The 26,647-nt window shown below is 52.9% G+C and overlaps 1 protein-coding gene across 22 annotated transcripts in view; it reads right to left on the bottom strand.

The window, feature by feature from the left end:
- SUN1 (Sad1 and UNC84 domain containing 1) overlaps window positions 1-26,647 on the bottom strand; it is a 47,459-nt gene that overhangs the window by 2,800 nt on the left and 18,012 nt on the right. For 9 of the 22 annotated variants that reach the window (XM_081034806.1, XM_081034789.1, XM_081034804.1 and 6 more), the window contains 19 exons: window positions 25,183-25,371; window positions 23,635-23,756; window positions 22,802-22,828; window positions 22,519-22,695; window positions 17,162-17,359; window positions 16,541-16,624; window positions 16,141-16,251; window positions 14,884-14,982; window positions 14,258-14,351; window positions 13,556-13,614; window positions 13,285-13,412; window positions 12,635-12,868; window positions 10,551-10,610; window positions 9,400-9,443; window positions 8,090-8,222; window positions 6,749-7,003; window positions 6,173-6,257; window positions 4,620-4,735; window positions 2,648-2,815 (listed from right to left, as the gene is read on the bottom strand). In XM_081034806.1, the coding sequence (XP_080890932.1) occupies window positions 2,648-2,815; window positions 4,620-4,735; window positions 6,173-6,257; window positions 6,749-7,003; window positions 8,090-8,222; window positions 9,400-9,443; window positions 10,551-10,610; window positions 12,635-12,868; window positions 13,285-13,412; window positions 13,556-13,614; window positions 14,258-14,351; window positions 14,884-14,982; window positions 16,141-16,251; window positions 16,541-16,624; window positions 17,162-17,359; window positions 22,519-22,695; window positions 22,802-22,828; window positions 23,635-23,756; window positions 25,183-25,371 (2,383 nt within the window). The remainder of the gene's footprint in view (window positions 1-2,647; window positions 2,816-4,619; window positions 4,736-6,172; window positions 6,258-6,748; window positions 7,004-8,089; window positions 8,223-9,399; window positions 9,444-10,550; window positions 10,611-12,634; window positions 12,869-13,284; window positions 13,413-13,555; window positions 13,615-14,257; window positions 14,352-14,883; window positions 14,983-16,140; window positions 16,252-16,540; window positions 16,625-17,161; window positions 17,360-22,518; window positions 22,696-22,801; window positions 22,829-23,634; window positions 23,757-25,182; window positions 25,372-26,647) is intronic. The other 13 variants (XM_081034790.1, XM_081034791.1, XM_081034797.1 and 10 more) reach the window with 2 other exon arrangements.

The raw sequence follows: 26,647 nt of genomic DNA on the forward strand, positions 1-26,647 counted from the left end.
ACGGCAATCTGAATGCGTACATGTCATGGGGTTCTGGCAGCTTCACCGACGGGCCCTGCGCCATCTCTGCCCCTCCCTGGTCCCTGAGACACAACCACGTTCAAATGAGGCCAGTTAACAACCCTGCAGTGGCCTCTAGGTTCTCAAGTGAAAGGGAGAGTCTCAGTCTGTCACTTTAAATCACCTAGAAATGACTAAGCTGAGGGGCGGAGGGGGAACACGGAAAGCCGAGAGAGGACGAAAGCCAGGCCTCTTGTGCCAAACAGTCAGCCAAGCTGTGCATGCAAAAAAAAAAAATCTTGAAGGAAATTAAATGCTACTCCAGTGAACACACAGATGAGAAGAGAGTGAGACAGCCTTACTGCTGACATGGAGAAGGCTTTAGTGGTCTGGACGGAAGCTCAAACCAACCACCACATTCCTTTAGCCAAAGCCTCATCCAGAGCAAGGCCCGAACTCTCTTCAATTCTATGAGGGCTGAGAGGGGAGGAAGCTGCAGAAGGAGTTTGTGACCGGCAGACGTTGGTTCATGAAGTTTAAGGAGAGAAGCCGTCTCCATAACCTCAACGTGCGAGGTGAAGCAGCAAGTTATCCAGAAGCTCTAGTAAGAGAATTCATGAAGGTGGCTGCACCCAACAACAGGTTAGTAATGCAGACAAAACAGCCCTATATTGGAAGAAGGAGCCATCAGGGACGTTCATGGCTGGAGAGGAGTCAGTGCCTGGCTCCAGAGGACAGGCCGCCTCTCCTGCAAGGGGCCCATGCAGCTGGGACCTTAGGCTGAAGCCAGTGCTGTTACCAGTGAGAAAATCCCAGGGCCCTGAGAACGATGCTAAATCGACTCTGCCTGTGCTCTGTAGATGGAACAAAAGAGTGGATGCCAGCACATCTGTGGACAACGTGATTTACTGAGTATTGTAAGCCCATTATTGAGGCTGGCATGCCTGCTAACACAACATCCTTTCTGCAGCCCATGGACCAAGGAGTCACTTCGAGTCTCACTATTTAAGAAACACATTCCGCAAGGCTACAGCTGCCATAGAGAGTGACCCCGCTCATGGGTCTGGGCAAAGGACACTGAGAACCTTCTGGAGAGGAGGCACCATGCTAGATGTCACAGGGACACATGTGATGAAACCTGGACGGAAGAGGAGCTCTTCTCACAGATGAGCAGACAGTGGTTTCTTGAGATGGACTCTACCCCTGGTGAGAATGCTGTGAAGGTTGCTAAGGTGACAACAAAGGACTTCGCATGACGCATAAATTTAGTTGGTGCGGCAGCGGCAGCGTCTGGGAGGACTGATTCCAATGCTGACAGAAGCTCTGCTTTGGGTGGCAGGCTGTCCAACATCCTCGCATGCTACAGAGAAATCGTTCGTGAATGGAAGAGTCAACTGATGTGGCAATTTCATGGTCTTACATTAAGAAATGGCCATGGCCACCTCGGCCTCACAGCCTTCAGCATCGAGGCCGACCCGCCACCAGCAGAAGGATTAAAACTCACTGAAGGCTCAGAGGATGGTCGGCGTTTTGTAGCAGTACGTATTTTTTCATTAAGGTGTGTGCATTGTTTTTTCTAGACATAATGCTATCGCACACTGAACAGACTAAGTGTCATGTAAGCATAACTTTTCATGCACTGGGAAATCAGACAGTTCCTGGGGCCATTTTATTGTGACATCTGCTGTACTGTGGTGGCCTGGACCCGAACTGCAGTATCTTTGAGGTCTGCCTACGCCCAGAAGGAAGTCTTGGTGACTATATGAATGTCTGTTCATAATGGGAAATGACTTCCTGGGTATAGAAACACCATGGAAAAAATTACAGGTAACGTGCAGATGTGACTAAGTACAAAATTAGGATTGAGAGCAGGAAGTGTATCTATAACAGAATTACCCGTGGTTAAAAAGCTCTAATATTCATAAGGAGACTAAGATCCCAAAAGATAAATGAATGAAAACAAAACTAGAATCTACAAAAAAGGAAAAGAATGTGGAATATATGGAAATATAAAGTTTTTTTACCTATGAAGTTAGAGATTTTTTTCTGAAAGAACCCAATTCGAAAGGGAACTAAGAGCTAGAGAACAGAGGTGGGAACGCTAACAACACATGTGATGCGAGGGCCTGAAAATGCTCACGCCTCGTCACGCCCTCGTCACCAGTAAATGCCACCTCTGAGTGTCCAGTCTGACATGACTGAAGAGGTGACTAGGCTACACACACCGTCATGGAAACATGGAAAACTGAATTATTCAGCAACAAGAGAACTGGTAAGGGAAATGAGGGTTTAGCTCCACAATGGCATTTTATGCTGGTAATTTTATGAAGAACATTGTCTGAACTATGTTTTTAAAGGGAAAAGGAAGAGACCAAAAACCGCCACCATAAGATGAGTGGTGACGTCGCTAGGTGCTGGGACCCTGGGTGTTTTTTCTCCAGCTTCCTTATCTGTCAGACGCCTTTACAGCCCAACAGACAAGAGAGACGAAGCGGAATTGTCCAGGTCCGGCAGGCGTGCGTCGACCACACAAATCCCACACCAGGTCACACAGTGCCACGCGTTCCCCTCCCTGCCCCACCTCAGAGCACTGCAGGCACGGGGAGGCCAGGCCAGGGTGGCGCCTCCCCTGACCCAGCACACTCACGTAGACAGAGAAGTCCTTGGGGGCGCTGGTGATGTTGCCCGTGGGCGACAGGCTCTTGGGTATGTGTTCCAGGGTGAAGCTGGTTGGGTGGATTTTCATTGACAGCCTCACCACAAGGTACCCCTGGGAACCTCTGAATGCCCAGCAGTTCCCTGGATAGATGTCAGGCTAGAGAAAAGGCAAAATACCACACAGTTAAAACAGAAGCAGTACAAAAGACGACCGATAATGTTGAAATAAAAATTAAAAAATTTTTACATGGTAAAAAATCGTAAGCCAAACTGAGGAAAAGGGTTTGCATCTTACACCCCAAAGGGTGACTGTGCCCAACTCATAAAAGAGCTTTATATTATGAAAGTTAGAATAGCCAGAACCTTGAAAAAAAATGGGAAGACACAGGAACACATTTCCAAGAAAGTTAAATGGTCCTCAAACCTAAGATAAGATATCCGACCTTCCATACTAACAGGAGAAACAGATCTGAATGACGGATGCTACCATTTCTCACCTAACAGATTGCAATCACCCCCAAGTGTGACAAAACTGTTGTGACGTGAGGGACCGCGCTCTCATATATGGCTGACACACTGACAAACTGCACCTGGCCAGAGCCTAAACCCTGGCAACACACAGAAGGCTGCTTCCGCTCAGCCTCTGACCATTGGCCAGTGCCAATCCAGGACCTACAGGCACACGCACAAAATGACACTGGCACAGGACGGTCACAGCAGAGGAGCCGCACCCACCACTGCACTTGGGTAAGGAGGCAGGGAGCCCACAGGTACCTGCATGCTGGGCGTCACGCTGGGTGACCAGAAACCCCGTGGGTGGCAGACGGAGCAGGCGCAGAGCACAGCACGCCGGCTGCTGTGCAGTACAGTGGGGGGGACTGGGCAAGGACAGAAGGACATGCCGGGTATCGATCTGCCACCTGTCGGCTCTAAACTCCCCCTTTCGCCTGCCCTGTGAAAGAGGGTCTGGGCCCCTTAAGTAGCCCCCTTGCCACCTAAACATCGAGCTCTGTGAATAGCGGGAGTGCTGATGCTTTGCAGGGTGCCTTCTGGCAGCTTCCGCCCGTGTGGCACCAGTGAGCTATGGCTGTGGCCACTATGGAAAGGCCTGGGTCTGGGCCCTGGGGCAGGTGCCCTGCCGTGGCCATGACCTTGGGGCAGGCGCTCACCTACGTCTCTACTGCAGATTCCGTAAAAACTTTCGCTGCTTCTTAGTGCCCCGCGGCCACTGCAGCTACAGTTCCTTCCTCTCTCCTCCCGGCCAGGGTCCTGGGGTCCTCTCGATGGAGAACTTGCCCCCCACTCTCTTGTGCACAGACGTCTTAACACATGAAGCACACGTGACATCCTGACCACCAGACCCCGTACGCACATCTCTGACAATTCTGTGGGCCAGGCTGACTTTTGGGGGACGCCAAGAATATCCAGACCTCTGAACTATGTTACGGCAAAGAGGGGGACTGCTGCGGCCTGAGGTGGCATCCTGAAGGTGGCCTGTGTCCCTTCTGGCGAGGTCGTGTGCCACACAGAGCCCGTGTTGACTTTCTGGAACAGTCTACATTGGCCCACAAGGACAAGCGCGTGTTCTGCTCCCTGGCAAGCCTGACAAGTGCTGGGGATGAAGGGCAGCCACGCTGCTGTGCACATCACACATGTCACTGGCAACGAGGACAGGTCACTGCTAGGCCAGCGCCAGAGGCCCTGAATCTAAGGTCACTGGCACACACTCGCAAGTCACCACGATTGCACATCGTGAGCATGTTTCACACTCAAAACCACCTTTCCTCCAAAAGCTGCACACTTTCCTCCAAAAGCTGCACACTCACGATCTGTTGTCTTCTAGATGCACGGCGGAGCTCACTACTACGAAAACGCTGAAGACACACACGTGGGTCCGCCTCCTTGGCGACGTGGCAGTTATGCAGCGTGCCAGGCACTGTGGGGCCCGCCCAGCCACTTACCTGGATCACAACGCGGGGCGACTGGGAGTGGTACCACAGCGGGATCCCGAACAGGCTGACGAGCGCCGTCTTGGTCTCGTAGGTCTCCGAACAGCGCGTGCTCAGGACGCTACCACCTGAAAATGGGGGTGTCAGCTCGTTTCAGGTCTGAGCGCACTGCTGGAGTCATCCTTGCCACCTTCGGGACTTACTGACGTGTTCCAACAATTCTCAAGTTCTCAACTTGTACAAGAAACTGCTACTTTAAGATCCGCCTGTTCCTAACTGTCCCTCTCCCCACTCGGGGACACCACGGGCGCCTGCCACACTGAAAGACCCCTCCCGTCCAACCCCACCAGGCCCCGGGGGCCACCTGCTGGGGGGTGAGATGCCTGCTAACAGGCACCCGCGTCTGATGGGGAAACGAATGTTCTGGACTGAGATTATGCTTGCACAACACAGTGAATACACTGCAAACCACCGGACTATACACACTGCAAAGGGTCACGTTCGTATTATGTGAATTCCTCCTCAGTGACAATAAAAAGCATTGGAAACAGTGCAGTCTACCCCTCAAGGAAACAGGGCAGATGGGGTCGGCACCAAGACAGCCTCGGTGTGGAAGCCACAACAAAATCAAGTAAGAATAAAGCTTCCCGAGACACCTGTGTTCTGCCAGGCCCAGGTCCCTCAGTCTGGCTGCCATCATAGCCCTCGGGGCACCCCCGGGCAGGCGCCTGCAGGACTCATCTGACACCGAGAAGGGGCTGGGCGAGTGGGGAGTCGAATTTTAAACAAAAATGAGGTTCTGATCTGGCTCACCATAGACCTGAATTTCTGAACCACTGAATTCTCTCTTTAAAATATCCTGCTGTCATTCTAAGTCTCCTGGAATATGCTGACTCACTTTTTTAGCTCACAAAATTTGGTAAGCGCTTTGTTTCGTAATAAAACCTTCAGTTCAGCCTCATTAGAACTATCAGAGTTCTGAATTGATCAGACACAAATCTGTAAGAATTAAATTTCTAAGAAAAAGTGACAATTATTGGTTCTAAATGAACAGTCATAATACTATTTGATCTCTGAATTGAAAAGGATTTCCTCAGAAACCCCTGAATTCAAAACCTGCAACTAAGAGCACTTACTATTCTGAAAGTCATGCTGAACAAAACATACCTGAGAACAACCGTCCATGGCCTTCCCGACATGCCTAACATTAGCAGGATTTGCCAGAGTCACATGTGACGGCAGTTTGCATGTGACAAGTTAAGGCCCCGTAAAAGGTGACCGGAGTCCAGGCTGGCCGTCAGCGGCCACAGCTCTGCTGTGGTGTTTAAACCACGGCCACCCTGCCAGACGCTCCAGCCCTTTCACATCCTTCTCTCCAAGATACCATGTTGGCCCACCAGCCCTCGTCTGGAATTCCTCAATTCTAAAAATTCAGAAAACCGAGGTTTTCTGTCACACACATGGTGGCAACAACTTCCCTGGTCCAACATGTCATTCGCAACAGGTCCCCAGCTATGCCCGCTAACAGGTGACCCCTGCTCTCGCAGTCAGGTGCCTTCACTCACCACCAGACTCCAGAGCGAAGTCCACCATGCCAGTCTTGTCCTGGGAATACAGCTTCAGGGCGTTGTTGATGATGACATGTGCTTGCTGCACGGACACGCGGGCCCAGAGGAGAGAGACAGGCACGCCGCTCAGAACACTCTCATTAATGACATTCGGGGTAAGAAGCCTGGGGAATGCGTCAGCAAGTGCAAACCGATGGCCCAGTGACCTCAACTGGGCCATCAGATGGGGCAGCGGGTACCAGAGCCCTCTCCCCGGGACTCAGGAGGGCTCGACAGTCTGGGAGCCAGAAAACGAGGACAAGGCCAGGATTAGCTAGGCACCGTGACGTGGCCCTATGTTACTGCGAGATCTGCGTGCAATTCCGGAAGGCTGCGGCCACCCAATGCAGGTTAATAAAATACAAGGGACTCCCAGGAAGAGGCCACAATAGCTCCTTGGAGCCCCGCACTGTGTAGTGAGCAGGGTCCCAGCCCCGTCCTGAGGCCCTGCTCAGAACCACACACCGGAAGCGGCTAGTTCATGACTACTCCCAGGGGCCTCAGGACTTCAGACATCCCTCCCTGGGTACCTACCGCCTCTGTGATTCCAGAAACCCCCGCCTCGCTCACAGCAGACACCACCGCCTCACACGCTGGCATCTGTTTCGTCACAGACACGTGGTGGCTTATGTTCTTCAGTATGTGCATCTCTAGATCGCGCAGTAAAACCTGCAAGTCGTCCTTGCCAACAAAGCGAGAAGAAAACTTCTCAAGCAGCCTCTCAAAGGAAGCGGCTTGCGGGTCGTCGGAAAGCAGGAGTTGGACAGTTTCTCTGACGTGGGCATCCACCTGGTAAAAGCAGCAGTAAACACAGCACAAATCATTTCCACTCCTTACTCCCGTCACCTTGGAGATGGTGGAAGTCACACAGCTTCTCAAAATCCGCAATGTAACTAAATGCAACACGGTTTTGTTCCTTCATGTTACATGTGAAAACCCTGCAGACATGCTGGAATACACTACAGAGAACAGGACCGAAAGAGCCCGGCACAGAAGCAGCGCGCACAGGGAGCGCTTCGCCGTCGCCCGCGGGTGAAGGGCAGAGATGAACGCGCCCCTTGTCTTCCAGGCACACAGCTTCGGGGGACCTTACGTCTGCTCAAACTGTCCCCACGCATTACGTCACGCACACGGCGTGCACACACAGTCACAACCCCTGTGGCCCCTCCTGCCAATTTCCCAGCACTCCCTGCTCCGTGTCCCTCTGCACGCAGCTCTCATTTCTGGAGAAGCCCAAGAGGGTGGCTGCGAGAGCCAAGGAGTACGTGTCCCCAGCTTCCCGCCCCAATAGGCTGCAGGCACACCCAGCCCCGCGTCACATTGCAGGGGCCCGTCCTTCTAGCCGGCTCGAGGCTTGGAGCAGCTGGCCGGTCACTTATGAGTGGGACGGAGCCACATAGGCACTCTGCTTCCTGCTGCGAGGAGCTGGGTGTACACACGTCGCCTTGTCACCCGCACCGCAGGTTGTGTGAACAGCCTGCTGCCTGGCTCTGACTGCTGGCGGCTCCTGCCGTTCAGACGTGCCTTTCATTTTCATGCAGCTGTAACTGTCTAGACTCCCTCTCAGGCATGAGGACAGACGGGAATGAAGTCTGTCTGATGTGTCCTGACACATGGCCCAACTGCAGGGGCACCCCCATCAACGTCAGCAGACTGCACTGCAGGAAGGCGCACGCTGTGGCAGCTGTGAGGTTCCTGGGCTGTGGGGATCCGATGAGGGGCAAACGTTTATTTTATTTTAAATCTTTAAAATCTTCAAATGGAGTAAAAGTTTTCTAAAGGAAGAAGTTTAACAACTTACTAAACATGACACGACAACTCAAGTGCTCCTTCCCTTTCTGTATAAGACAAAACGCAGTCATTGCGGACACTCACTCTGTCGCGCATGACGGCGTCCATCTTGTCACAGCCGCCTTCCAGATGCTGTGACAGTTGCAACCGCAGGTGGCCCAGCTCCAGCTCCAGCTGCTTCACCACAGACAGGAGGTGCTGCCCCTCCTCGGCTCCGCTGGGGACAGACACAGTCAGTAAACACGCAGGACAGGCCCCCAGACATGCCAGCACTGTGATGTCACCCCAGTAACGTGGGGCCTCACTGCCACTTCCAGTTGGAACCCAAGACCGTCCCACGTCAGACTCCGTGCACAGCCTGCACACACAGACTGATGGAGGCAGGGCAAGGCTTCTCCAGACGAGCTTCTATTTTAAAGCAACCTCCTTACATTAAGACGAAGACTCAGTATTTAACAGTCACCATTATGAAGCTGAACATGCACTTCCAGGCCCGAGGACGGGTAACTGAATGACAGACACATGCTCCTAATGTCAATGACCCCGCTTGTGCACAGCAGTGTGTCACACACACAGCGCACTCTCACAGTTGCTCACGGGCAGGTGCTGTGCTGACACACCACTGGTCACGTCACACAAGCACCGCTGGAGGAGCACCTTCTTTGGGTCTCGCGTCAGCACCGCGAACTCATCTCCAGGGAGACAAGCTCGGAGGGAAGCGTGACGTGTGACACTCGTGCCCATCCTTGCAGAGGGCACAGGACCACTGAAGGCAGTGGTCTAAACACACAGGAGCGGAGAGGGGCCTGTGAGGTGCGAGCTCCAGGAATCACTGAGCACCAAAGGGGGAGAGGGCGTCAGGTTCAGCAAATGCGGGGGCTCGTGTGAGAAATGAGGTGGGAAGAGAGGGGGCCTTCAGGATATCAGGACAGGAGTCCATGTGTCAGGGACTGGATGGGGCGGAAGAGAGGCTGGCCGCACGCCAGAAGAGCCGAGGGACACAGCTCAGAAGAGGGCCAGAGCCCGGCCTGGGGGTGGGAGAAGGCTACAGCCATGGGGGCAACTGCCCACTCAAAGGGGCAGTTGGCAAGGGCCAAGCCTCAATGCCCACGGACCAGCAGGGCTCCAGGCACTGAGTCCCTGCAACCATCCCATGTGCCGGGCTTATCTGTGCCCTGTGGGAGGGTGGCCCCCCAAGCACTCCAGGTGAAAGCAAGGGGTGCCCCCGGCCTGGGGGTGCCGTGTGGAGAGCAGTGACGGGCACAAGCCCCTCAGACCCCTGGGGTCCTCAGTGGCTCCCAGCAGACACACAGCTGGGAGCGTGCCCTCCAGAGCCCGACTGCAGATGCTGACTCCACAGCCAGAGGCGAAACCGCAGCCTGCCGCCCTCTTACCTCGCCGTCCTGAGCATGGTCTGCTGCAGCTCCCTCTGGACGGCCTAGGAGGAGACAGAGTCCGTCACACAGCGTTGACGCTTCCTGAGCACACACTTCATTAACTGCACACACTGACTGGTACATAAAACTATGTGCATTTGCCTGGGCTTTTCCCTAATCCAAAGTCCAGACCCATCTGCTGGCCGGCTGGTGAGGGCTGTTTTGTTTTTCAAAGCAGACTTTTAAAAGACACACAACACACATTGAGAGAAGGGCACAGATCACATGGGAAGAGCTTGGTGGATTTCCAAAATAAGCAGCTCCTGTAACCAGCACCCAGGCCACCAAGGGACCGTGACCACCCCCTCTGGACAGTTACTTAAATGACAAAGTGTTTCCTTAAAGAGAAGGAAATGATTGCTGTCCACACGAAGACCGCAGGCACAGGCGTGGACAGCACCCCGCCAGGTGGGTGGTCGCACCTGTCCTCACACCTGGACACACCTGGAAAGAGGCCTGCTCTTCCTGCACACACCTACTTCTTTCTCTGGCCTCCCTCCCCTCAGTGCCGTGGGACTCTCATCAATTGATGAACTGAACTCGCCTGATTCTGACTGTCAGTAACACAGCAGCTGTCTGAGGCCCCAAAGGGTTGTGCCACGTCTGAGGCCAAGGTAACTGACAGAGACTTCCTTGCTGATGCCCTGCTGTGTGAGCGCCCCACAACCTCTAGGGCTCAGACCAGCGCCAACATCTGGTCTCCCAGCCCTGCCTTTACCAACACCTGAGAGGAGACTTTCCTATCAGAAAGTTAATTTTTACTGTGAAAAGATTCGGGTCCTTCCTTCTCTAGAGACGTCACTCAGGTGGAAGCTGTGTGACGCCCACGAGAGCTGGCTTTCGCAGCCCAGGCTCAAGCCTCCCCCTCAAAAAGACACCTGGGAACCAGTGAGTGGGACACACTTACGAAACATTAAAACTATAAAATAGAACCACCAAGGGAAAAAGGGAACAGTCTGAAATCTTTTTTCCTGTTTTATGAAGGATAGCAGAAAAACCCCTAAATGAGGCTTTGAAGGCTAAGGAACACGTACAGGGTAACCACAGTGGACTTCGTTTCCTAAGGAAATCAGTTTGTTGGGGCCACTATGAAAGGTCAAGAAGAATACCTCATACTTTTCCGTCAGCTGTGCAAGTACGTCTTCCAGGTTTGATATGCGCAGTTCATGCTGTTGGGGGAAGGTCATGTAGTTAGCCTTGAATGACGATGAGTGAACAAATGGTAGAGAAAGTTAAGCAACAAACAAAAGCTGGCAAATGAGGCCCAGTGGTTTCTACACAGAACATCCACACACTAGAGACAGCTGGTGACAAACTGGCCTGGAACCCTGGAAGGGCTCACCCACGAACACCGCCCTCAGCTTCCCCACTAGCGTTCAAGGTCTGAAGCCCATGCTAAAACGCACGAACAGCTTCTCCAGCTGACGAGAACATTAGTTAAGAAGTCCGTAATCTCCAGAAAACAGTCTTTGTGGAAAGCAAGTCAATCACTGCTCACTCAACTAATATTCTAGGCTGCCAGTGCATTCAGTGAGTCAGCAGGCTCATCACGTGGCCAGTGGCCACCCCGCTGGAAAATGAGGCCACGTGAGGAAAACTAAGCCTGGAGCTCAGGGCAAGACACTGGATTATCCGGCAATCCGTGTCTTACATGTGGCGTGCGGCACAGCCAACCCAGTCACACCTGCCTGAGGGCAACGTAGGAATGGGAAAACCTGTACTAAGCTAGCCTAACTCAGAGCCTGGTTTGAAATGGGCTCAGGAACACCAGGTAAGTGGAGCCCGTTTTGCTGAGCCGTCACATGTTTTCTTTACGCAAATAACCCAGAGGCGCCAGCATGCCGCCACCTTTTCGTAGGTCTTCCTGGCCCAGTGTCCACTCTGGGTGAGCGAGAATCTCAGGCTGCTGCCTCAGCTGGGGACCGCCCATAGGATCAGCGTGCCACCTGGTGTGACTGCGCTCACCAGCACATGTCCTGCCTCCAGGCACAGAGGTCAGTGACCTGCCACCTGTTTGGGGTCTTTGAACGGGCGTCCCCCTTGGAGGAAGGCCAGTGCCCACCCTCCTGCATGTGCAAAGCAGCAGCACAGTTCAGACTTAGCCTTTCGCCCGTCCAGCTACGAAGCTGCCACACGCCAGCAGGCGCGGGACAAGCACAGCTGTGTGAGTGGGCCTTACGGGAGCGAGCTGCGCTTTGTGGTCGAGAAACCACTGACAATGAATGCACGCACGCCAGGCGTCCTCCGGGCAGGGGCACAGAGGGTGCGAACACCCCCCGCAACCTCAGGACCCCTGCGTGCCAGCAGCACAGGACAGTGAGGGACCTGCCTCGGGCCAAACAGGATCAAGACTCACTCGTCCTTCAAATACTCGTCTTAGCCCCTACCGGGTAGGAGAGGACAGCAAATTAGACAAGCGACAGTGGCCACCATGTAACCGCTGACACTGTCCCGGGTGGAGGACAGGAGGGTGGCACATGGCAGCAGAGTGCACAGCCGGATGGGGACAAGCCCAGGTGAGCAACACGCGACGACGCGGAGCAGCCTGGCCCAGCGGGGGCTGCTCAGCTCAGAGGGACAGGCTGCGCTGGGGCCACGGGGAGCAGACACCAGACGGTCAGCCCTGGCCTGCGGCGTCCAGCGGCGGCGGGGGGGGGGGGGGGGACTCAGCTGGGAGGGCAGACGCCAGGCGAGGCGAGGGGCGGTGCAGACCCTAACGACCTCAGTGCAGAATACCAAGGGAATCAGTGTGCAACTCACAAAAATAAACATCAGTTTTGAGGAACGTGGGCGGACAAGCCTTCCCTGCGAATACCCAACAAATGAGACATTCGCTCCACGGGGGCAGGGGCAGGAGATGCACATCCGTCACTGTGGACAGTGCCCGTCACGTTTGTGGCTTGTGGGCTGACCCACCCCCACATCAGAGCACTGGCCCCACCCCACCCGCGGCACCCCACCTCACTGTGGGTGTCACCCCCACCCCAAGGGCACCCAGCCCCAGACGTGACAGCTGCTCTGGCCATTTGGTGTCCAGGGCACCGCAGCCCCTGGCCCTCGGCAAGCGCCAGGAAACCTCACTGCCCGCAGTGTGTCACTGCTGGCAGTGCAGGGCTACGGCCACTTCCCCGTGCGGGGCCCCTCCTGCTGTGTCCCCAGAAGGAAAAGACGCTCTGCCACTTGTCAGCCTTACCTGAGAACCCAACAGTCCGTTCGCATTCCCGTCCTTTAAGTGCGGCCCTGCCACGTCTGTGGCCCAGGACGACACCCCGGCACTATCCATCTGGTCCACCCGTGCTTGCAGTTTCTGAAGTGAAGCCACCAGTTCTCTAAGCTTCTCGTTGTGGCTCCGACACTGCCCAGACAGAGACGCCACCTGCCTTTGCACTTCACTCATCCCACGCCAGTGAAGAGCCTCGTCACCATCCTGAAACACGAGGAAGTTCCAACAGCAACGCAAGTAACCTTAAGGTCAGGGTCAGTGTGCACAGACCAGCATCACTGATAGCAGGTGTCCGCTGAGACGCACACAGGGACACCGGGAGGACACAGGCGTGCTCGTTGCCGGCGGGGGGGGGGGGGGGGGGGGCTCACGTGGCTCACACGGGGCGCTCTGCCTTTTCTTCCTTAGACTTTCTGTATCTTCCAAAGTAGTGAATACTGTAACTGTGTCACTTAACAGTAACTGAATAACGCGATTACTTGATGCACTAGCTAAACTATCGCAGAGCATTCAAGGAGACTATTTGGTTTTTAAAAACATTCTCTCAAACAGGCCCCGCAAGGAAGGCCCTGGTGAGGGCAGCATGAACCACATGGCCGGTGAGAGCCCCTGTTGGTTACCTGCAGAGGCCCAGAGGTGAGTATGTCTGGGGGGTCATCGACCGTCTGCGCTGTGTCCACGCGTGTCCAGTTGACCGCAGGCAGGAAAGAAAGGAGGTCACCCCAGCCCCCTAATGAAAGGCCTGCACCTTGAAAGAGAGAAGATCCTCTGTATGACCGCACATGACAGGCACTGCCTTTCAGAAATGTACTGAGACGCTCAACTCTGCACCAATCGACACATGTACGTGCATATATTCATCGTAAAGCAACGAAGGCAAATTTTACTTACCTAGTAAAAGTAATAGTGGAATGAGCAAGATTAAAAACTTGCAAATATTTCGAAGGCACCTAGGAATAAAAAGAGAATCGATGAAGCTGGGAGAAGTACACCATTCCACTACACCTCTCTGGTTAACATCCTGCAAAATACACCCACTTTAAATGGGAAAGTCCACAGTATTTAGAAAAGCAGTTACAATCTCACCTGCAAGTTGCGTATACATCTGTGGGAGAGCCCTCCTGTGAAATGGTGTCTCCCGGTCCCTCATTTACAATCAAACACATCACTAACTAGTGATACGCTGGGCGCCATGCTGGGGGCTACAGGAAGGGCGCCCATGCACCTTGGCCACCGCCCAGTGAGGTGACCTGGTGCATGAGGGCTGGGCCACGCGGGAGCCAAAGGCCTGGCTCTGGGCCCAACCCACCCTCCTATACGTGGGACCTCGGGCCGGTCACCGACCCTCTGCTATTTTCCTTAAGAATGGAGCCTGCCTTTCCTTTCTCACAGGAGTGGTTTGAAAAATTAAATAATATGAAAGCATTTTGTAAAGTATAAAATGACATATAAATGCAAGACATTAATATACCAAACTACAAAAAGTATGCAAATATAAGCTAAATCATCATAAAACACTACATCACATGATACTCTGCCCTCAGCACCAAATGAGTTCTTGAAAACAGCAAACCGGCATGAGTGTTTCCTCACCTTGTAAGAAGAAACACGTTCAGCCAAGAAATCAAAGTCACAAACTGGTACCATCCTTTCCCGAGCCGCCAGAAGGTCCCAGAGGCTGCCTTCCCTAGGAGAGAAGCAGATGTTCTCAGGAAGCGTGCTTGGGGAAACCAGACCCAAAGAAACTGCTTTTGTGAAGGCCGAGCTCAAAGCGCCAGGAAATTTACTAACAGACATTCTGAAAATAAACTGAGATGGAGTTAGGGATGGAGCGTGTTACAATGGCGCCAGCCAGCACGGCAGGAATTCCCACACACTCCAACACGGACACACAAGCCACAAAGCAACACGTAATGCAGACAAATATACCAGACAAGACGCAGGAAATGGCAGACCCATGCTCTCCTCTCGGTCATGGTCAAATGGAGCAGCAGGACGTACATGGAACCCCAGGCCCCAGAGAAACAGAGAACTTCTGCTCATGCAGCCCAAAGCAGTACTAGCATTTCTCAGGAATGAAGAAGGAAATGGGTTACATCCAGGATTAAAGCATGCAAACCCAAGGCCAAGTCTCTGTTTGGTTAGGTAAATCATTTCTCGCAGGTGTCAACGGCCAGAGCCTCGGGGAGGATGTGAACACAAAAAGCCAAAGTAAGCACCTGGAGCCGCCATGGCCAAGCAAAGAACCGACAACAGCGACTCCGCCACAAACCATCCTGCAGCTCCAATCCTGCGCAGCGTCTGCATCAGGAAGTGACCTGTGACAGACAAGACGTGTGCAGAGGGGCACACTCAGACACAAGCCCAGGAAATCAACTCTCCAAGCTACAATACAAGAAACTCCTACCAGCACCATTTTACCAAAATTCGTATCAGCACGCAAGAGTCAGTCTCCTCTCAAGAAAACAACAAAATTATATTAAGTCCAAGCAAGACACTGACATTAACTTGTGAAAACCCTGCTTTTACGTAAAGTCTGAAAAGTTTCCATTCCCTTCTGCCTGCAGACACTTAAAATGTAAAATGCAGACCATGGGGACCAGGGCATGGTGGTGGGCATGCCCTCTGCTGGCTGAGGCGCGCTTGGTGCCAGCAGTAATGGGATCCCTTAAAGGAAATAAAATCCCAGACAGCAGCAGTTAACATGCTCCTGGTGAAACAAGGATTACTCAGGGGCCAAAATGAAAATCTACCTATAGGCCAATATTTTCCAGTAAAAAAGCTATTTGGAAAAAGTGGTAGTACCACGGGACAAAAAAAATGAAAACAATACACTTTTTATCAAACAGCACACATTATACAAAACAGAAAGCTGCTTATGAAATCAATTGTTTCACTTTTTAACAGTTAACTGCTGAAAGTAATATATTTCTATTAGCATGTAACCAATAGGTGTTGACTTCTGAAACTATTAGGTAATTCCAACATGGCTCTTGTGCAACGAAATACGTTCTAAGAGGATTTTCTAAACAATCTATTGTTTTATGTTCATTAATTAACAGTTAGGATACAATTATTTTTGAAGCTCAGCTTTTAAAAAAAAGGCTGCCTAGAAAAGGTGCCCTTTGCCAGGAAATGTACAGGTATCAATGGGAAAGCACCTGCTTCTCATGGGAGTCTTGCCGCGGAGGTTAGGACAGACGGACAGGCAGCTTCATGCCAACATGAGGCTCCCGCCCAGGAGCGGAACCAGCCTCTCCTCAGCCTTGTGTCCCGCCTCAGCTAAGTTCTTTTTCCTATGTTCAATTTACACTACCACACTGACAAAGCAGCTTTTCGAGGGAGGCGGTCTCCATATTTTAACCACAGCTGACACGAAAGCTGTCAGTTTTTACCAAGCACTTGAATTCCAAATGCAAACAAGGAACAAGCATTTGTGAAGAACATGATGAAAACAAGCAGAAGTGTGAGACAACCTGCGTGAGAACAGGCGTGCCCGGCGGTCCCTGCTGCCCACTGCAGCCTGGACGAAGGCGGGTGGATGGCTGCGGATGTCTCCAGGCGTTCCTTCCCCTGACAGTCATCGCCTGCGGGCGTGGTGACAAGCAGTTGACAATTAATATGCAGACCTGTTCCTTTGAACTGTACACAACACGGCAGTTTGAAAAAATCAGAAACTCATATTACAAAACAAGAATCAAGGCAAATACAAGCTGGTGGTCCTTAGCTTCTGTGCTAAGGTTCCCACCAGGTTCTACACCCCGTCTGATGGTGGGGCTGCTGGACTCGTGTGGATTATCCGGCTACACTGTCAGTGGCCTGCTATTCCAGCCTGCGGGAAGCCAATGCCGAGGCCGAAAAGGAAGCCATACTTACACAGCGCCTCCCCATTCACACTGAGGTGACCGTCCTCTCTGAGAAACGCTTTTACACTCCTCCTGCCACAGTGATCGGGATGGGCTGCAACACACGCAAAAGGGGCTTAGAGACAGACGCCTGTCGGAGCCCCACCCACGCGCCGCAGACCCCGAGGAGGACAGCTCGGCCGCTGTCGCAGGGCCGCTGGCGGCTCGCTCGCGCAGGTGGGCACAGGTGACAGCCTTTGCTTAGGAAGAGACGCTCTAGTCCCCCGGCGAGGTAATGTGCACAGCATACAACGCAGAAGACAGACTGTGTACAGTTGTACAAAACAGCATATGACATGCCATTCAGATAAACTGCTTCTGCTTTAAAAAGGTAGTAAGAAACAGAGTTGAGGATACTAACTTTTTACTAAAAAGTGACCTAAAAAGGCTTAAATGCCGATCAACTTTCAGGAGACTGAACCGCACACAGAGCGCAGTAAAACCTCCAGAAACTCCCTTCTAGAAAGATCCAGAGAAAGTCTGCATGAAGACTGCGACAGGAGAGGTGAGGAAGCACCACATTGGAAAAGAGCGTTTTCTCCACCTTAAAAGTGTTATTCGGTGGGAAAAGGAGAAAAAATTATTTAAATACCTTGTGATTCACGGCTTTTTGACTTATAGCTTTCTGATTTGTGATCTTTAGATTCATAATTTTTCAATTTGTAATTTCCTGATTCATAATTGAGCTTCGTTAAAGCCACTCGAAAAAGTTGAACTAAGAATGATGCGAAAGATGACGACGTGCACGTGACCAGCCACAGAATCCTATCCAGGCAGAACGACGCGCCGCCTATTGAAAAACCGGGACACAGTTACTTCTTCCCACAAAGCCCACATTTGCTCCCCTGCTGATTCAGAAGGCCCAAGTACTCATTTCAGGCAAAACAGAATCAACTTTCTAAACGGACATCAGAGACACCACCTTCAGAAGAGACGTAACGACAAACAGCACTCTGCCCAGAGTGCCACATGTCACATCCTGATAGGCGGAGCTGCAAAGCAAACTTGACGGGAGAGCTGTCAACACCAAGGCTCACTCACTAGCAATCTTCCAGAAAATACCCGGCTGTCATCACTGCACCCCAATGCTCTTTATACATATGCTGCCACATGCAGGGATTGCAAACAACCACCCTTACCTGCGCTCCGGCCCACCGACTCTCCTATCAGGTGAGACCCCCACCCCTACAAGGACGTGTGCCACAGCATCTGGAACAGGGGACAACGGCCACAAACACATGGCCTGTGCAAGCAGCAGTTTAGTCACGGGACCCCTTGCTACTTGTCAGGGCCTGAACTTCAGAATATGCAACGTGATCCCCAACACTCTTTCCTTTAACCTGAAACGTGTGCAGTGACGCTCCACAAGTCACGTTGCTAGACATTTTGGTCTTGACGTTTCTCCACTGAGTGGGGGAGGATAAGGCTTGTTGCCACTCGCCAAGTCAAGCAGGACCACATGCAGACAAGGACAGCCCACCTGGCTCACCAGGAGTGCCCCAAGGCAGCTCTGCCACTTCCTCTCCCAGCCCGGCAGTGAGTTCAGAGTCTGTGGCATGACGCCGGGATGGTGACATCTTGAGTTGGAGTAATTTTGAAGAAATAAAATCAGAGCTGTGCTGTCAGCAGCTTGAGTAGGGAGTAGGCTATTTGTGAATTGGCCCCTGCACCCAAAACATTCATAACATCAGTGCTGACTTTGTCATGACTATTCCACACTATGCCGTAAACTTGAAACAGAGGTTGGGAAAAAGCGGTGCTCCATGGTCAGTCTACTGATAATAAAAAACACCCAAATTCCACTTTCCATCCATCAAATTGATAAATCTTTAACAGTACGAAAATATGAAGAATGGGAAAGAGTACACAGAACGGGGACCCACAAAGTGCCACTGAGGGAAGTGGTTGGGGTCAGTGGTTAGTCAACTGGAAGAATGTTTAAACTGAAATTGTACCGTGTTTTCCCAAAAATAAGACCTAGCCAGACAATCAGCTCTAATACGTCTTTTGGAGCAAAAGTTAATATAAGACCCGGTCTTATTTTACTATAAGACCGGGTCTTATATAATGTAATGTAATGTAACATAACGTAACGTAACGTAACGTAACATAAGTATAATATGATATATATAACATAACAATATAATATAATATAATACCAGGTCTTATTTTACAATAATATATGACCCGGTCTTATACAATATTGGGTCATATATTAATTTTTGCTCCAAAAGACACATTAGACACATTAGACCTGATTGGCCAGCTAGGTCTTATTTTTGGGGAAACGTGGTATATAATCTTTTTCCAGCAGTGCTAGTTACTGATGGAAGCTGCCAGCTGGAAGTTTTGAATATATGTACCTTAGCTGTTAACTATCGTTTCTTCAGGCAAGTGGCCTCAGTTGAGTTGCTCCCTGGTGGAGATTTTAGCCGCTCAGCTCAGATACCATCCTGCCCATGCTCCACCACAGCCAGCACGGCGTTGGCTGGAGGTGGTCACTCGGCCCTTGGCTGGAGGTGAAAGCCTCCTGCTCTGGCTATGTGGCCTCACCAACTCCAAAGCCCACTCACCCCACTTTCCACAAGGCAGCGGACACTGAAACCCCATTTCTCTGACAATGGAGGCTGCTTCGAGAAGCAAACCAACAGTTTTCAAAAAAATGGCCCATCTTTCCTAAGCTGGTCTAGAACTTTTACGGGGATGTAAGTGTCACCTCAGGCAGGAGAGAGAGCGCAGAGCAGTCTGCTTCCACAGTGACTGGCTGGCACTTTGCATGCCCACTGTAACACACAGGCCGTGCTGGGGACGGTCCGGGCGAGGCACCTGCTTCTGAAGGAGAGCCTGGCCGTCACGGAAGAGGTCAGTGCGCATGCCTCGACCCCACCCTGCTTTGCTGGGCCTGTCTGATGTCCCAGGGAAGGGACTTTGAAGCCTTTTAAAGCCTTTTTGATGGGACCCAGAAAACCACGTTTCAAACGGTTCAGGACTCAGAAAGCACCCAGTCCCAGCGGGACCTGTCACCTTGAACCTACCTATTCCACTTCCAGTCTGTCTCCCCGAGAGGAAGGTTTGCCAAGTCCACAGGCAGACCCAGACAAGGACACACAGCCAAAGAAACGCTGTGTCTGATGTGCAAAAGCAGAGAAACTTGAACGTCCTCTAGACACCGATCGAATACATTTTGATACAACCATAAATACAGCAGCAGACAGGCATCAAGAAGAATGACACACAAGATGAAAACAGCTGCCAAAGCATGAATGTGCCATGGCAGCATTTCAGTAACAACGGACGCAAAGTACACGTCTCTAGGTGCACAATGCAGTGGTCACACAACACCGTGAAGGCACCAGACGCCATAGACGATACACTTTAACGTGCTTGGTTTCATGCTCCATGAGGTCACAGTGAACTCTGCCCATCGGCACCACACCCTCTGAAAGGGGCCCAGGTGCTGGTGGGGACTCACTCTACCTGTGCCGGTTAGAGACGTTACCGGAGAGTGCAAGTAAAAACAAACAGAAACAAAGAGGGGGTGGTCATTTATGGCTGAGAAGAGTTATGTGTGTTATAAGTACGGCCATGCACAGCAGTTCACACAGTGTGACCTCACTGCGTCACAGGGACAGGCCAGCAGGCCAGATGTAGGGTGTATGTATGCTTACGTCTGGGGGTAGGTTGTGGGGGATTTAAACTTTCTTCCTTGTACATATCTGTGATTCTCTAATGTCCTCTCATAAACACTCTACTCAAATAGTTAGGAATAGATTTTCTAAGAGGAATACATCAGTTGGCTCTACAAATCACTGTTCAAGTCCACAAGAGCAAAGGAGGTGAGAACAGATGCCCAAAGCAAATAATATTAACTTTTTTTCTCCTCAAAAACATTCAAGGCCAGGGCTGGCCCGGTGGCTCAGGCGGTTGGAGCTCCGTGCTCCTAATTATGAAGGCTGCCGGTTCGATTCCCACATGGGCCAGTGGGCTCTCAACCACCAGGTTGCCAGTTCAACTCCTAGTCCCGCAAGGGATGGTGGGTTCTGCCCCCTGCAACTAAGATTGAACACGGCACCTTGAGCTGAGCTGCCGCTGAGCTCCCGGATGGCTCAGTTGGTTGGAGCGCATCCTCTCAACCACAAAGTTGCAGGTTCGACTCCCCCAGGGATGGTGGGCTGTGCCCCCTGCAACTAGAAACGGCAACTAGACCGGGAGCTGAGCTGCGCCCTCCACAACTAAGACTAAAAGGACCGCGACTTGACTTGGAAAAAAGGGCTGGAAGTACACACTGTTCCCCAATAAAGTCTTGTTCCCCTTACCCAATAAAATCTTAAAAAAAAAAAAAAAGCATTCAAGGCCAATTTAAGCCAGGGGCTGTGTGATGGGTTTCCAGAGACGACTCCAAAAAGCATGCCTAGCGCCTGGCCCCCGCACGCCCACCGTACTGTCCCAACAGAGTGACTACTGGCCGGCTGTAAACAGCCGTGACCTCTACGAGGAGGCCGTGGGAAAGCAGCAAACATTAGCACATCTGTGAGCCGACTCAGAACAACGGGACGTTCGCCCGCTTCAAAGGGCAGTGTCGGCACCCGCAGCATCTCTGTGGGCTACGGGAGCTGGGTGGCTGCTGGGCGCAGCCCAGGCTGCCCTCAAGGAACATGGGAAGCAGAGGCATCTAGGGGAACGCACCCTGCAGCAGATGCCCAGGCCCAGGTCCAAGGCCCATCGCTCACCAGCGAGTTCCTAAGCTAGCTAAGCCCCAGTCTGCCGGTCTGCACGACGCGGGCAGCCGCAGTGGCAGGGCTGCTGGTGGGCCAGGAGGCGCGGGGGCACATGCTGAGGCGAGCATGTATCCACGTGGGGCGCCAGGTCAGCAGCGATGCCGAGCATTAGGAGGAAAGCCTCTCCCCGGCCGCTTTCCTGGGTACATGTGGATGCTGACGGTGTGGCCGACCCCACAGCAGACAGAACCAGAAACTCCCGTGACCAGCGGAGAGAATGGAAGAGAGTTCTCAGTCCTGGTACCACCCTCACTGTGTCAGAACAGTCACCTGAAAATACTAATTAGGCGCTCCCATACACCAGATTCCACCAGGAGCGACACAGTGACTGGCAAGCACGGCCGCCCTCAGGTGCCAGCCCGGCCTGATCCCGGGCACCCGCCCAAGCACGACCTCCAGCCCCGCCAAGCAGACCAGCACCGAGGTAAACAGGCGAGGGGCCACAACTCCGGAGCGAGGCGATGCTCACTGGAGGTCAAGGGCTCCCCAGCCTCTCCAGGCCTGTGAGAGCGGGGACCACAGGGCCGTAGGCGTGGCTGAGCGCCTGGGAACCTGGCAGGGGGTCTGCAGCGATGCTTTCCCCGGGGTCCTGTGAGCGCCGGGAGCAGGAGGAGGAAAGGCGGCGGTGGCCCTCCCAGGACCACAGCACTGCAACGTGCACCTGTGCACACGGGTGTTCTGTGACATGACTGCTGCCATCGCAGGCAGAGCCAGTGCCCCCAGCCAGACCTGCACACTCCCACTGAGCCACCCCAACCTGGACCAAGACCGAGGACTGTCTCCCTCACTCTCGCTGAGTGAACACCTCTGCGTGGAGGTGACAGCATCCTCACAAGCTGTCCCTTCCGCCCATGTGAACGTCCGTGCATCCAAAAGGGACGGCACAGTCCCTTCCACGGGTGTCACTGAAGTAGACACTTTCATTTGCTTACCCAAAGTTCAAATCTATAGAATTTCAGATACTCCCAGAGACAAAAACACCAACCACATAAAGCGCAAGTTAAAAGGGAATGAAAAAGAAGAAAGCTAATTTTTGGTGCACTTCTCAAACTTTTAAAGGATAACTCTGAATTCAAGTCTACCTCGTGTAGACTCTGGAAACCATAAAACCAGGTTATAAAAAGAAAAGGGACACGCAATCTTGCCCTCAACTTTAAAGGGACAAACTTACGTTTCTGATTCCTGTCCCTTGAGTAAATCCTCGACACGGTCCCATGGGAGGCGGGCATGGTGGTGAGTGCGTCCTTGCGCTCGGACAGCAGGCTGCAGCTGCTACAGGTGTAACCGTTGCTCTTGGCGGCTTCTGCGGCCACGTCACCGTTTCCCTGAATGCCAGCTGTGCTTCCACCTGAAGTTCCCAAAAAGCAGATGGAGCCTGTTTATTACGACCTGCAGACACCTCAGTAAAGCTTCCATCTCAAAAAGTTGGGGAAGAGAAAGAACCAAATAATTACCTTTCAGGTCTCCATCGTCGTCAAGACCTAAAACACACACACACGTTTCTGCTATTGGCTTCAAATCACCACAGTAGAACAAAACCCACACAAAAAAGTAAAGGCTACAATGTTTATTAAACCCCTTCACAGCTTTGAATCTAGTGGGAATTTCTCCCGATCCAGCAGACGCTCCCCACACAGTGCAAGGCCCTGCACGCAGCACATGGTCCAGCCTACACAGTAGGCGACCACAGGGAGAAGCGCCCCCTCTCTCAGACCCGCGTCCCGAGCACACACGCCTTCCTCTGCCTGGCACTGCTCCCACTGGCTGAGCAAACACCCAGCACGAATCCTGAAGGTTCCCAAAATCAGCACAAGAAATTTCTGGTACAAATCCAGGTCTTCTGGTCTTCTCAAAAGGGCGGCCAGAACCTCAGGTGGACACGGCTGCAGCTCCATGTTCCGCCAAAACCGAGGCTCCGGAAGTATCGCCCCAGCAGGGCTGGCACCACCCTCCCACGGCTCTCAGTCGAGTCCGCGCACAGGCACCCCGCTTCCTGCTGTCAGTCTGTGTACCCCTCCCCTGCTTGGCACTGGCAGGGACTTGAAATTACAGTGACTTTTACGGTGCCTTCACTCAGACATCCTACCAAAGTAACATCAGCGACGGCCCCCTGCCATGTCACAGCATCACAGCAAATGACTGCACGAACCCCACAGAGCAGCTGAGCCGAGAGGAGCTTCGACCTTGCTGGGGCCGCCCCCCGCCCGGAAGGAGCAAAGGGACACCCTGGCCATGGCCTCCCTTCTTCCAGAACAACCTGAGAGACAAGCAGCTGTAGATAACTCACCCCAGAAGTGGTCCACCCGGGTCTGCTCGCGGATGAGAGACTCATCCAGCACAGGAGGCCGCAGAGAAGCCGTGCCCTTCCTCAGAGCCGGCCTGCCCGCGCGGCTGGGCTGTTTCACTGTTCTGAAAAGAAAGAACACGGAACACGCTTATCGTTGTCCTAGTAAACTACATTTTACCAACACAAAATCTTTGTGGATCAATACAGTAGCTTTAAGACAGCATTTTCTTATATCTTTTGTGCTGTAATGAAGCATCTGCTCTTCTACAAAGGAATTTTTAAGCTGGGGTCCAAGGATTCCTTCTGAAGCTGTGCAAAACAGTATCGATTTCAGATTATTTGGGGCCCTAAGACCCAAATGGTTAGAACTTAAAATCACCTACGTATAAAATGGCCTAAAAATAAAAAGTCACACCATTTCTCCTTTTACCCTTCCCTTTAAAGCAAGTAACTGCGCGCGCACACAGACAGACAGACACACACACACACACACACACACACACACACACAGCCGTAGTCCTTGCTCTCTCCAAGCCTCAGGCGGGGCTGACATGTATTAAGCACAGCAGGGAGGCTGTGACCTCAGGCAGCTCTGCAGTCCCGCTGACAAACTTCAGGGACCCATCAGGTGGGGGGCCAGGCGGCACCCAGCAGGGGAGGGAAGGCAGGTGGCAGTGACAACCTGCCGTCAGGACACCTGGTCAGGCGCCCTCTGCTGACAGAAAGCAGCCTGAGCACGGCTGGGTGGCCCTCACAAGGCCCACAGCCTCGAGCCAATGCAGCGCCTGGGGCACCTTGGGGAACCAGTTGCCGCACTCTCAAGGTGGACGCCCGGGCACCTCACCGTCTGCACAAGCTCCGCGGTGACTGCGCCTCGTGGGGATGCCAGGACAGGCCGTGCCAGCGTCCAGCCTCGCCCCTGCAGCCTCCGCACCTCCCTTAGCAGCCATCACCCCGTTCCTGAGACGAGGAGCCATTCAGGTTGGAAACTCATCACTTGTGAGCAACCTGAAGTGAAGCTGTCGCTTCTCGTCTTCATCTCTGACGGCACAGAGATCTGCCCACTTTTGCTCATTCTTGGGCACGTGGAGAGTTCAGAAACCGAGTGACCGTGATAATGGTGAGTGCGTGTGATGTGTGTTTCATGGGCGTGTCTGTTTGCTCAGCAGACGTTACAGACTTCAGGCTGCAGCGATGCAGGGACTGGCTGCAACGACCCCCAAGCCACCTGAAGGCACAGCTGAGTCCGGCTCCAGCTACAGAGGTGGACCATGTGGCCGGCACTGCCTGCAGTGGCTCGTGTGCCCACGACAGGTGCCCTATTCCACTGCCCCCAGGCTTTGAGATAGGGAAAGGCAACTGGCAGAAGACGACACCATGGCCCAGGCTTTCCAGAACCGCGTGTCCTGCTCACCGCAAAGCCAGACGCCATGTGGGGATCGGCACGTGCCACGCATGGCCTTCAGCTCAAGAGTGTGGCCGCAGGCCCACAAGCGCACGTGCGGTCCCAGCGGCACTACAATGTGAGACACAGACGAGGGCGTTTACCTGGTCACTCTCTGCTTCAGGGTGGTCGTGCTGCTGGTGCAGAACTGAGCATCGGCAGCCTGGCCGCTCCCCGTGGCGTGCGCTGTGCTGAGCCGGTGCACACCACGGCGGGACATCCTCGGAGAATCAAACACGGGCCCCAGTTTGTGCTGAGTCTCGAAATCCAGAGCATCGGAAGAGTAACTTGAACTAGAAAGAAAAGAACACATCAAGGTAAACAGTGCTTCCAGCTCCACTTCTGAAACAAACTGAGCAAATAAAGAGAATTCTAGAAATAGCCATTGCTGTGTGGCGACCTCTCTACAGAGCAAAATAAGCCGGCACCAGGTGTGTGGACAGCAGATGCTGACCAGTGAGTGAAGCCCCCTCCCTGCCGGGCCTAGGGCTGAGACAGAGCTGCCCCTAACGTGCTTCAAGAGGCTACATTCACGAGAACAATTGACGTGGGCAATCACGTGAGCATTTACAGATACCGCCCAGCAAAGCAGTGACCGAGGCAGAACCACTAGTGGGTCAACCCGACACACCAGTCTTCACTGAATGAACCAGAGTGAGCAGAAGAGGAACGAGCACGGCACGCGACCGTCCCCATTCGGCATCGAATTCACCATAACACAGGACGAGCTGGTGGCAGAGTAGTCGCTCCAACACCCTTCCATGCACTTATCTTAAAGTTGTATCCTTTTGTGTCATTAGCGAGTGTTTCCAAATCAAGAAATGTTCACTGAGCACCTACTGCATCCAGGACGTGGGGTCATGCACCCCAACCGGGCCAGCCAGTTGGGGGCCCAAGCATACTGAAAGCACCCCTTTCCCTCACATCACACACTACATGGTCACCTAGCAGGGAGGTGTCCACATCGCAGGAGAGGGGACCCACCACCCAGCAGGGAGGAGCAAGGTGAGGAGAGGGCAGGACAGGACGCAGCTGAGGGTTTCCTGAGCCGGGAGGGAAACTGCAGGCAAGGAGACACAGACCAGAACCCAGGGCACGGGGGATGGGCAGGGGCTCCCGCTGCCCTGCAGCGAGTGACACGAGTGACAGTGACACGCAGTTTCAAACATCACAAGGAGGGACAGCCGGGACATGCCCACCAGGCAGTGGGAAAACGGCTCCCGCCCAGGAGAACAGACCTGGCAAAGGATCTGGAAATCTGAGTGAAGCAAATTGGCTGACGGACATTTCTGCATCATATCTTATATTACAAAAATATTTCACAACCAAGTTCATGGTTAACTTATCAGATCTGACGCAGAGTAAGTCAATACAAACGTCTTTGTGTCATCACACCCGTGACATGTCACATACACCTTTGAAGGTTCTTCTGACTCTGTCCCCACCCCACCACGCCCTGGAGGTCACAACGTGGGGACACTACAGACTGCCACAGTCTAGACAGGGTCCTGGCTTTCCACACAGAACCTGGAGCACCTTCCCCATGGGAAGGCTGTGGTCTGGTTAGGG

Source organism: Rhinolophus hipposideros (assembly GCF_964194185.1).
Source record: "Rhinolophus hipposideros genome assembly, chromosome: 23".
Classification (NCBI taxonomy): Eukaryota; Metazoa; Chordata; class Mammalia; order Chiroptera; family Rhinolophidae; genus Rhinolophus; species Rhinolophus hipposideros.